The 12,965-nt window shown below is 42.8% G+C and overlaps 1 protein-coding gene across 2 annotated transcripts in view; it reads left to right on the top strand.

Annotated features, from left to right (window-relative positions):
- The window catches only part of LOC308383416 (cadherin-6-like), a 72,504-nt gene that overhangs the window by 26,334 nt on the left and 33,205 nt on the right, over positions 1-12,965 (top strand). For both annotated transcript variants that reach the window (XM_080861342.1, XM_080861343.1), the window contains exons 3-7: positions 2,077-2,371; positions 2,446-2,565; positions 6,181-6,354; positions 7,182-7,369; positions 7,985-8,235. In XM_080861342.1, coding sequence (XP_080717468.1) covers positions 2,077-2,371; positions 2,446-2,565; positions 6,181-6,354; positions 7,182-7,369; positions 7,985-8,235 — 1,028 coding nt within the window. The remainder of the gene's footprint in view (positions 1-2,076; positions 2,372-2,445; positions 2,566-6,180; positions 6,355-7,181; positions 7,370-7,984; positions 8,236-12,965) is intronic.

The raw sequence follows: 12,965 nt of genomic DNA on the forward strand, positions 1-12,965 counted from the left end.
CCCAAGGGTGGTGAAGAATGACCGAGCTAAGATCCTGTGGGACTTCCAGATACAGACGGACAAAATGGTGGTGGCTAACCAACCGGACATAGTGGTGGTAGACAAACAGAAGAAGACGGCCGTAGTGATCGATGTAGCGGTTCCGAATGACAGCAATATCAGGAAGAAGGAACACGAGAAGCTGGAGAAATACCAAGGGCTCAGAGAAGAGCTCGAGAAGATGTGGAGGGTGAAGGTAACGGTGGTCCCCGTGGTAATCGGAGCACTAGGTGCGGTGACTCCCAAGCTAGGCGAGTGGCTCCAGCAGATCCCGGCAACAACATCGGAGATCTCTGTCCAGAAGAGCGCAGTCCTGGGAACAGCTAAGATACTGCGCAGGACCCTCAAGCTCCCAGGCCTCTGGTAGAGGACCCGAGCTTGAAGGATAAACCGCCCGCAGGGGCGTGCTGGGTGTTTTATATATATATATACATACATACACACACACACACACACACACACACACACACACACACACACACACACACACACACACACACACACACACACACACACACATATATACATTAAGGACAACCTGGAGAAAGTTTATGCGTACTGGAAGTGCGTCGTTTGGTCAGATGAGATGAAACTAGAGCTTATTGGTCCTACAGATGTTTGGAGAAGGAACCCTAAGAACACACACACTGAAAGGCGGTGATGGGAGTGCTGTGGGGATGCTTCAGTGTGTCTTGAACTGGGAATCTTGTCACAGTGGAAGGATTCATGAAGAAAGAATGATATGTGAAAACAAAGTAAATCACTTTGTCTTCCAACATGACAACAACACAAAACATACATTGCTCCTGGTTAAGAACTACCTCCAGAACACCAAGGTGAGCGTCACTGACAAAGCCCTGAAAGTCTGTGGGGTGAACTGTAGACCGAGGTGAATGTCAGAAGACTTGGAGAACCTTAAAGAAAATTCAGCGGTGGGTGAATGCTTTAAGAAGTAACTTATTACCACATACAGAATCATAATCCATCATTTAGCAGGTGGTTAAACCTCACATAAATATCACCACATATGATCACAGCTGCCTCTCTCTAACACACACTCCCACAGTCATATACTCTTAATCAAAGGCTTCACCCAAACACATGGCCTGAGGCAGTAAAGCAGGAATGGGGGGATGAAAGGTGGACAGCGAGCCACTTCAGCTCAAGAGCTACAAATAAAGATGAGAGGCAAGTGAGAGAGAGGAAAAACAGGAGAGATGGGTTATTGCTGTGGGTAAGAGTGCAAAGGTACTCCTTCAGGCACAACACACTCTTATTTTCAGCTGACTGTCTGCCTTCAGAAGATTCTTGTTTTGCTTCCCGGTGTGGAGTTCACGCTCGGTCTTTCTGCTTTTGCTCTGTTTGCCTTTTGTAAACCTGTCACTGTTACCACCAGACCTGTCTATCTTCTTGTTCCTTCATCTGCAGAAATGTTTTTAGAGACAGGATTATGAAAGAGAGTATGTTGAAAAGCTTATATTACGAAAAAAGCAAGCAATAAAAGATTGTAAAAAGCTTTTTCTCAAGGAATCTCCCACCATCTTTGCTTTTGGAGAACTGTCTCATTTAAGTTGAGGGTTTCTTCAGATACCATGTCTCTCTCTTACAATCTCTCCAGTCTCAGTGCTGGTCACATGGTGTGGGCTATTTTCTCACTCTCTGATAGGGTGAGAAACTCTAAACTGCTCACAGGTGATGCTGGCTCTGCAAACAGCTTGACATCCCACCTCAACCCCTGCTTACTTTACCTGCTTAAGGTAAGAAGCTTTCTACCTGTGGGCATAGGTAGAACACTGAAGACAGGATCCTTTGTTCAGCTGTTACTAAATGTATTAAATGATCTTAATAAAGAAAAAAATCACTCAAAATAAAATGTGCTTTCATTATTTTCATTATTTTGTAGATTGGGAATGCAACCTCACCTCAGTGTCCTGAAGTGGAAAGAGTTGACTGTATGAGCAGCTAGTGTCTGTCTGGTATGTTAAATAACTCAACCATCAGTTGACGACTTCTTCACTTGGGTATGTCCACCTGCAGCTCCAGTCAGACCAGGACCATGGCGATGGCTCAGTGAAGTACGTTCTTTCTGGCGAGGGGGCTGGCACCATCTTTGTCATTGATGAGAATAACGGCGATCTGCACGCCACGCGCCGCCTTGATCGAGAGGAGAAGGCCTTTTATGTCCTCAAAGCCACAGTGGTCAACAAGTGGACGGGTCAAAAACTGGAGCCAGAGACCGAGTTCATCATCAAACTCCACGACATCAATGACAACGAACCAAAGTTCAGCAAAGAGGTGTACACTGCCAGTGTTCCTGAGAGGTCTGATATTGGTAAGGACCTCTCTCACTGCACTTTTCTGCTTTTTGTTTTCTCAGTAACAGTCGTGGTAATGCAACTCTTTCAGGTACATCGGTCACCCAGGTGACAGCTACAGATGCTGATGACACAATGTATGGGAACAGTGCCAAACTGGTCTACAGCATCAGTCAAGGACACCCATACTTCTCTGTGGAGCCAAACACTGGTATGTTTGACAGACATCGAGTACTTGATGATACCAGTCGTGACAAAAGCACAACTTTTTGTAAAACGTGTCTTTAGAGAACAAATTATTACATCATATAGTCAGATTCTCAAAACCTTTTGCTGCTCCGTCATGAATCAGAATGATGACTGTATTTCAAGAATTGACTCAAACTGGAAAAGCCGTTGCTGCCTTTACCTTTTTATAGAGCTGACCAATCCACTGCAATTGTTGTCTGGTCCATTCACTGGACCTGCTGCTGCCATAGCCTGCAGCCTCGCTCCTTAGGCTTGAAACCCATTAACATTGGTTAACATTGGCTGCACACCCAGCAATCAGCCTAGTTTCACGATACATTCCTCACCTATGAGACTGGAAACTTAAAGAAGTCCAGTTGCTCCCTGGACTAACATGACCTGGATGACTGAGGCCCTACACAGACATGGAAGGATCATTATCGGCTTCCTGTAGCTCCCCTCGTCTCCAGATTGGTGTGGACTACTCGTACAAAATTAGAACTAAAAGTGCGTAAATGGGTCATTTAAATGGAAAGTAGGAGGAAGTTTGAATTGAAGCAGGACGACTTTTCATAAAATGTCCGTGTGTTCCTTTAAGATAGTCTTTAATGCTAAACTAAATAGGCTAATTGTAGCACATGAAACTGATCTCATGCCTGTGACACGTGAGGGACACATCCCATAATGTCACACTGCTGACGGTGTGTAACCAAAGCCGTGGACTAATTTCACAGGATTTCACTCTTACATGCACATTTTAATGAGGTTCTTGCACGACACTGTAAAGTTTGGTCTGATACAAAGATATAAAATATACACCTATTGTGCAATGTTACTGAGAGGAAAGGCAGATCGGATCGACCTGCTAATTCTTAAAAGGCTCAGAAAGAAATATTTGCAGTGACAGGCACACTATTATGTGAGCATGCAGCTAAAGAACTTCTTAATTAGAGACATTTGTGGTGTATTTCATAATGGGATCAGTAACTTTCACCTGTCTGTAAGTAAGAACTGATAAATGTGAGAAAGCTGATACATTTGCGGGGTTTTTACTTTTCAAAGGTAAAGTGCAGTGAGGTGACTGTTGTGATTCAGAGAGATATAAATAGACTATGTGAGTCCTGTCACACTTGCCCCGACTGTCAGATGTGGACTGGCCATTAAAACATTTGGGGATTTGTCTTCTGGGCCTTCTTCACGAGCTCTGACATTATACAAGCTTTACACAGACATGCCACATGTCGTCTTAGCTGTGGACACGAGCTGTGTAAAAAGAGCTGCCATCACAATTAAGATGAGTGAGTGGGTGGGTGCGGGTCATGTCCAAATACTGATACTTTATATCCTCATAAATTCAACATAATGGTTCAAAATCAGTCTTAAGTGACAGAATGTGGAGAATGAAAATGTGCTAAATGTGAAAAAGTCACTAAGGAGCAACATGTCTACAGAAGAGTCATCAGAATCATTTTAGTAGAATTATTGGAGCATCAAAACCCACACAACAGGTGCACAGATCAATATTTATGGACAGACTTAGATTTTAGGAACAATGACATATTACATTACTTGTTTAGACCACAATAACAAATAATTTCTGTAAAGTGTTCAGATATAAATGAGTGAAATAACATTTAAACCTGATCTAAGCTGATCAATTTTCTTCTCTGGTTTCCTCATCATTATTTTCCATATCATAATATAAACATGTGCTAACACTCAATAACAGGAATAAAAAGTGCTCAGGTGATTCTTTTGCTTTCTGCAGGCACAAACGTGGACAGCTGCAGATAACACAAACAGTCCAAATGAACACATCGTGTGTTTTGTTAAATGAATGGTACAGGAATCATAGTCTGGATGTGGTCGTTATTTTCTTCTCTTTCTAGGATGTTCTTCACAGTGTGAATCAAAAGGTTCTCAGGGAGCTTATGATGAGCGTGTTTGTTGCAGCTTCATATCATAAATTTAGACAATACATCTTTTTTTTCAGTAAAAATAAAAAAAGAACTACCATTGAAAACTCAGTGCAACTTCTCTTTGCACGTTTTTGTGCCTCCCACATCAGATAAAGACGACAGTTACATATATGATTTTATCGTTTCCATTTAAAGATGGAAAATGTGCACTGGAACACTGCAGTACCAGTTTAGCTATAATGAGTATGCTAGCAAGCTTACAGTGTGACATATTCAGGTAAGAGACTTTAACCAAAGAGGAAGACTCATTTCAGTATTAGTCTAATAAGGTAGTGTTCACAGCTTTAACTTTAACCATCAAACACACTCACTGTACTGACGAATACTGCAGTTCGGGGTGTCTCTCTGTCTGAGATTCACCCGTGCCGCACGTTATCAATCTCAAGTGTCTCAGTGTTGTTTACTCACCTGACTGTTTGTTAACTGTAAATCTCTGACACTGTACTAGTACAACACTGAGAGCCAAAAACCTGACGAAAAATCAAAAGATCGTGTTTCAAAGTGCCACAGATTAAAGGTGAACTTTGTCACTATCACATCACCTTAGTGCCAGTTTAAAGTCTTGAAGCTGACCATTTTATGGGTCCCCATTTTAGCTTTCTGTAGGCAAACATAAAAAATGTGATGGATATGACTATAAAACCGAGGAATACACCGATATGGTCCCACAGTCAAGCGTACCCTAATGCACATGTGGATGCAGCCACAGGAGTCCCCTGCTGGTCATTACAAAGAATTGAGGCTAAATGTCTCACTTTTTCCCACATATAGAACTGGTGACATTAATCTTAAACTTTGTAGATCTCCAGTAAACAACTTCCTGTTTTGACCCGTGTACACTGATGTTTCTGTAAATCCAGATGTCAGCTTAAAAGATTTAAAGCTGGGTTTAGAGAACTTGTCAGATAATAAGTCCTGTAATATGATTGATTTCAGCTCTAACTAATTGTCTATTGACTTAAAAAAAGGTGTCAGGTTTCGCAGTGTGGCAGACAGGGTGAGACCCAAACACACAAGCATAAACTTAAATATAACTTTATTACTGAACTTAAGGAATCAAAATGCATAAGACAAAATAGCTTAGGTGAGACTCAAAACCGTTAACTCATAGACTAGGCTCTAGCACGTGACCACAGAACACACAATGCACACGGGAAGACTGAGACAATAAATACACAGGAGAGTGAAGTGGACACAACTGTGAACACAGCAGGGACAAATCAGGAGTAACAAGACAGAAGAAGCAAAACTGAACATAATGCACACAGGGCAAGGAAGTGTCAAAATAAAACAGGAAATAAACACTGAAATCAAGACCACTTAACAGGGACAATGCTTGTGGAGCTCAAACATGTGCCTAAAGACCCATAAAACAGGGAACACAGAACTATAATAGAAAATCAATCAAAAAAACCCCAAATATCCTAAAAACTCAGATCATGACCAAAGGAAAATTGTTGTGCCACAGATGGTTGGTTTGTTTCTCCTCCACCCAAAACAGGAATGAAAATAAAGCCATATTACATCTGAAGACGTGCATATTAATTCACACCAGCAACACGTCAGCACGATGATGAAAAACAAAATGACTGAACATTACAGTTTTGTTTTTTGTTCAGGTGTGATCCGGACAGCCCTGGGTCCTGGTGACATGGACCGTGAGCAGAGGGAGCACTACCAGGTGGTGATCGAAGCCAAGGACATGGGTGGACAGAGAGGAGGCCTCACTGGGAGCACTGTGGTTAAAATCACTCTCACTGACGTCAACGACAACCCTCCCCACTTCACTCAGAGTAAGACAGCAGCACAGACGAAGCACAGTGTGTATACGAGTGATGAAACACACACAGCTATTAATTATACTCAGTTCAGTTTTATTTCTAATCAGCAACAACAGCTTTCTCAAGGCTCTTTATATTGTAAGGGAAAGGAAAATAATACAAGGAAACAATACAAAGAAAAGAGAGAAAACCCCAACAATCATATGACATCCTTTGAGCAAGCACTTTGGTGACAGCGGGATCGAAATAAACGTCCTTTAAACAGGAAGAAACCTCCAGCAGAGCCAGAATCAGGGAGGGGCCATCATTGGTTGGGGTGAGGATGGACAAAGACACGCTGTGGAGAGATCCAGATATTAATAATAACTAATAATTAAATGCAGAGTGGTGTATGAACACATAGTGAGTGAAAAAGTTGATTGAAGAAGAAACACCCAGTGCATCTTGGGAATCCCCAGCAGCCTACACCTAGTGCAGCGTAACTAAGGGCGGATTCAGGGTCACCTGGTCCAGCCCTAACTATATGCTTTAGCATGCATTCAGGTTTTTCTTTAATGTTGTCAGCTGTCTGTATCTTGTTTAAAGCCTTTTAAGAATCCCGTGAATCCCTTTATCAGATCTTAATTCTTCCCCAGGGTTTGGTACTCTATCGCCCCCTGTGACATGTTTTTGTCCTGCACAATTGAGAGAATTATTCTGCAGCCATAATTCTGTCCAAAAACATTCATATCAATTGACAAATTGAATATAATTGGGAGCTAAAACAAAAACTAGAAAACCCCAGACACCTCCGTCACCAGAGTGAGTCCCACCGATGTGACGGAGCTGACTGTTTCCAGGTATATACCAGTTCAGAGTTCCTGAATCGTCCACGTCCGGCTCTGTCGTTGGGAGAATTCAGGCCACTGATAAAGACATTGGAAAGAACACTGAGATGGACTTCACCATCATCAGCGGTGACGGGATGGAAATGTTTGACATTTCCACTGACAAAGAAACACAAGAAGGACTCGTCACTGTCAGAAAGGTGAGAGCAACTAACCAGTAAACATTAAAAACGGGACTTGAAGCGTTGGGGGTCAAATGATGTTATAATAGAGACCAAAAGAAAACGTTCTTGAGTCGCTGTGTACTGAAAAAGCATGAGTCAAACTATCCATAGCTTTGGCCACCTTCAGATAATACTGGCTTCTTATTTTGTATTGATATTTTTCTCACATCACTGGTTGGCTTGAAATGAATTGATCAGAGCTCACACTTTCAGCTCCTAAGGATCCTGCTAACTAAGTCTGTTTTACATATGCTGTTAAAAATACAAAGCCATGCCGTGTTGTAGAAATGTGTCCTCACAGAGAGTGTGTGTCAACATTGATACAAACTGTTTTAGTGACAAACCTCTGACCCACTATCACCACAGCAACCTGACAGCACCAGCTGCTGTTACAGATACTTTACATGACCATGCCACACTTGTATACACTATATGTATGTATGTATGTATCTTTCAAGCTGTTGTCTCATTTATCTGTCTACATGCATTTGTTGGCCTCAGTGGACATTGATGATTGCCATTGTTCAGGCTGGCTTTATGTTTCCACAGACATCTTTACTGAAAGCAGTCGTTCTCTCTTTGCCTTTGCAGCCTTTGGATTATGAGAAGAAACCATCATACACGATCGAGATCCAGGTCCAGAACACCCAGGAATATGTTCGCTTCGTGTCCTCAGGCCCAAAAGACGTGGCTACGGTTCGGTTGGCCGTGGATGATGTGGATGAGCCGCCTGTGTTTAAAAAAGCCAGCTACCTGTATGAGGTGAAAGAAGATGTTGCGGTGGGCACAGTGGTGGGCTCAGTCAGCGCCATGGACCCCGACAGAGCTCGCAGCATTGTCAAGTAAGGCTAAATGTCTTTTTCTACTCCAACCACACCAACTAAAAAAAGGAAATTTATATAATGGCAGTTTTGAATTTCAGATTGTAAAGTCTCACTGGTCTCGAGAGCTAAACTCCAGCTTGTGTTTATACAGACTACAACTTCTGCTCAGTCGTTTTTTTCTTGTGGGCTTTAATGTTTTAAGTTCATGAGTCGCTGAGTTTACCACACGCTACCATTATGTTTTGTGTTATAGACAAAGATGCTTCTTAACGTCAGAGCCTTAGTACTTTTGTTCTCGTATTTAGACAGAAATCATATATGATATCTATGATTGCAAAGCTCAGGCAGAGATGTCGGAACCACGAGAGGAAAAGTGTATATTCCACAACATTCGAGAGAACCTTGGGGTTAGTATCAAGGATATTTGGCATGCAGACTGGAAGAGTCAGGAATTGAACCACCAACCTTCCAATCAGCAGATGACCTGCTCTACCTCTTGAGCTACAGCCTCCCCAGACCCAATGCAAGTTGCATTTATGGTAAAATTAGCATAAAGTTCAGGTTTTGGATAAGAGTTTGAAACCTGCTGTGATGATTAAATTTAAGGGAAAGAAGCTTGAAAATGCATGAACATTTCTCACAAAGATAATCAAATCAATCAATCGAAAGGTTTATTGTCATTTCGTATGTTATTTCAAAAAATACTCTGACTGAAACGAAATACTGTTTCTCACCAGCCTCTACAGTAACCAATACAATTTTTTTTAAAAGTCAATGATAAATCGCAGTAATAATAAGGATAAATAACATCGATTCGTAATCTAAATTCTAAAACGAGCTCAGGTCTAAGCAGTCACACTCATTCAGGTGGCAGCAGTCCTTTCATAGAAGAGGATCATTAGATCAAATAGTGTGTGTATAGCTGTGTGAATAGCTGAGTGGGTGGGGAGGGGTGCTCTTGTACCTCTTGCCAGACAGCAGGAGGGAGAACAGGCCATGAGAGGGGTGGTGGGAGTCTCTGATGATGGAGGTAGCTCTGCGTATGCAGCCCTGTTTGTAGATCTCCAGAGACGAGAGAGGGGCACCAACAATCCTCCTGGCAATCTTAACCATCCAAAGCAAGATGTCAAACTTTGTGTCAGGATGTTTTCAAACATGTGTGTGTGTGTGTGTGTCCTTCGCCCTACAGCAGGGGTCGGCAACCTTTCTGATGACGAGTGCATGTAAAATTTACTAATGCAACTACTGATTGCATTAGCAATAAATTGAATAACGCTCTATGTTAACAGTTACACACACGCTTCATCTCTTTGCTCTTGAATGCTTTGCTTCTTATATTGATTTTTATGCTGATTTTTTCCCCTTTTTTCCGTGTGAGCTTACCTGCGATAACTTCTGGACACTTGTAGATCATTAGGACTAGAGTGTTCTTAACAGAAACAGCAACATTTTATGGTTACCTTGTCCTCAGCGCTCCGTGTGTCTGTGGCCTAGACACAGCTGAAGCCTGATTACAGCGTCTGGGCACCGAGCAGCCTCAATAGCCTAGAAAGGTGCTAACCGCTAGGCTAACTAGCAACAAGATGCCTTCCCTCTCCACAGATGACTACCACAGCCTCCTGCAGAAGATTGCAGTACTGGAGACAAAAATTCATCGCTTAGAAGTAAACGTGGAGGTAAATGGACTGTGTGGAAATGAAACAACCTTGCCTTTGATTCAAAACAATGGCGATGAGCAAGCTAGTACACAGCTAAGGAGCACAGATAACATGACCAAGAAAGTAGACTCTGTGCATTATTATAAATCCTCAAGTGATAATCCCCCCTTAGACTGTCTTGGTGCAAAACCAAGACATAAATCATGTCTCCTGGAAGGGGGAGGACGTATCACAGGCAGGGCACAGCGAGCTGAAATCTCTGAAACCGACTGGCCTTCACTTCCTACGAGACAGAGAAGCTCTTCTACCCCTGTATACGGGAGGAAACAGGACTGGACAACCGTGAATAGGAAGGTTAACAACAAACCTCCAAAACAACTGAATGTGAAACTGCAGAACAGATTTGCTCCACTATCAAAGGACCCTGGATCTATATCGGACAACCATCCATCTAAAAGCAGCGAAGTAAGGCCTGAAAATCTGTTGAAAAGTGAAAGGCCACAGGGAAAGCTAAAGGCTAGGCCTGAAACTCTGATTGTGGGTGACTCTGCTGTAAAGGATGTACAAAGGATGTGCGGTAAGAACACTAAAGTCCTCTGCTTTCCTAACGATATGGTCAACAACCTGAAGGAGAGAATTCTTCAAATTGCAGATGAATATCCAACTGTGACAAACATTGTTCTGCATACAGGGTCAAACGATGTGTCCAAACAACAGTCGGAGGTTCTGAAACGGGACTTTACTGGATTATTAAATACTGTAAACTCTCTGAATGCAGCTGTATTCATCAGTGGACCTGTACCGCCGGTCAGAGGAGGAGACGAGAGATTCAGCAGGTTGTTTACACTGAATAAATGGCTTATATCAGCATGTGCTGACCACTCAGTGCACTTTATCGACAACTTTAATATTTTTTGGGAACGCAGGCATCTGTTCAAAGCAAATGGATTTAATTTTAACAAGTCAGGGGTGAAACTGTTCACCTCCAACTTGTTTTATTCCATACGTCATCCATCTGTGCTTGGTGCCAAGGCTGAGATAAACGAGGAGTTATCTCATAAAGAGGAACAAACAGTACTCCAAGAACAGACAAAGCCCAGCAGAAACCTTGAGGAGGAGCTCCATTTGCCCCCACCCGGGAAGAGCCTCAGAAAGGAGAGACATCCATGGCATCTGAGGAAGAGCCTCAGAAAGGAGAGACATCTAAGGCAAGAAGAGGGGTCCCTATTTGCCTCCAACTCTCTCAACAACACCAACGACCAGGACAAGGGACCACAACCTTCCCCAGTCCCCCAAACCCCTGACAGGCCATCACCCTCCTCCCCCTCCCTTTCTCCCTCCTCCCCACACCTGAAATTCACTGAGGAGATGATGGAGCGGGTCAATGCTGGGCTCAGATCTACCCCCCGTCCCAATCCCTTTTTGTCCCCCATAAACCCCCCACCAGAGCGGCCAAAGGTTCGCCATCGAGCCCCACCCTCAACAGAGCAATCGAAGTCACATTGCCCAGCCTCGCCCCCCTTAGTTCCTCTTCATGCCCTGTCTCCGCAGTCTGATGCGTGATGTGTGAAGGGTCCGGGCTGTGAGGATTATGGCAGTGGTGACTTTTCCCAGGAGAAGCTGGGACCCTGTTTACTAGAAGGTTTTAAAATTTCTGTACTTTTAGGTGACAGGAGACATGTGGCCTGGTCAAAACACAGAGAGGTGCACTCTAAAAGATCTTTAAACATAGTAAACATACCTTGTGTGCCACAGACTGCTCCCAAACACGAGGGGACAAGTAATACCTCTAAAACACTTAAGTTGGCTTTATTAAACATTAGATCTCTAGCTGGGAAAACATTTTTAATTAATGATTTAATCACTGAGCACAGCCTTGATTTTATGTTTTTAACTGAAACTTGGTTGGACCAAAGTAACAGTGGAGCTGTTCTCATCGAGACGACCCCTCCTAACTACAGTTTTATCAGTGAGGCCAGGGTGAGCAGGAGAGGAGGAGGGGTCGCTGTCTTATTTAATGAACCATTTCAATGTAAGCAGCTATCTCCTGGAAGTTTTCAGTCTTTTGAATATGTGGCTTTACAGCTGAAGGCCCCATCCAAAGTTGTGTTTCTTAATGTTTACAGGCCTCCCAAATACTGCACAGACTTTTTTAATGACCTCAGTGAACTGCTGTCTGTGATCTGTGTTGATTTTGACTGTGTAATTATTGCTGGGGATTTTAACATTCATGTGGACAACCCTCAGGACAAAGGGACTAAAGACCTGAGTAACACTCTGGGCAACTTTGGGCTGACTCAGCATGTAACAGAGGCCACACATAATAGAGGACACACTCTTGACCTACTGATCTCCAAAGGCCTGAGCATTTCAAAGGTTACTGTGTCTGATGTGGGCCTGTCTGATCATTACTGTGTTTTCTTTGAAAGTAAAATCTCAGGCCACACAAATATATCAACAACAGTGATCACAAAACTGTGTATAACTGAACACAGTAGTGCAATTTTTAACCAGGTCTTCCCATTAACACCTGGCCTGTCCAAAGGTTCAGTCAATGAGCTTGTCAATAGCTTCAATGCTAACATGTTAAATGTAATGGACACTATTGCTCCCATTAAGGTGAAGGTTATCTCTGGAAGGAAAAAGTCTCCATGGAGAAACTCCACACTGGTGAAAAATGAAAAAAGAGAGTGTAGGAAAGCTGAGCGCAGATGGAGAAAAACAAACCTCCAGGTTCATTATGACATTTATAAAGAGAAACTTCACAATTATAATTTACAACTGAGGAGTGCAAGGAGGTCCTACTTCTCTGACATCATCACTAAAAACAGCCATAATGCTCGGGTCTTATTTTCTACAGTTGACAGGCTAACAAACCCTCCTGTGCCAGTGGCAGCTGAACTTCATTCGACCATGGCCTGCAATGACTTTGCCAAATTCTTCACAGACAAAATCCAAAAGATTAGACAAGCAGTTGGTACATCAACAGCAGATCCAGGATATGTACTGTGTCCACCAAAAAACTGTTTAAACACCATCAAACAGTTTCACCCTATTAACAGCAAAGACCTGGAGGACATCTTAGGTCAA

Source organism: Rhamphochromis sp. 'chilingali' (genome assembly GCF_963969265.1).
Source record: "Rhamphochromis sp. 'chilingali' genome assembly, chromosome: 16".
NCBI lineage: Eukaryota > Metazoa > Chordata > Actinopteri > Cichliformes > Cichlidae > Rhamphochromis > Rhamphochromis sp. 'chilingali'.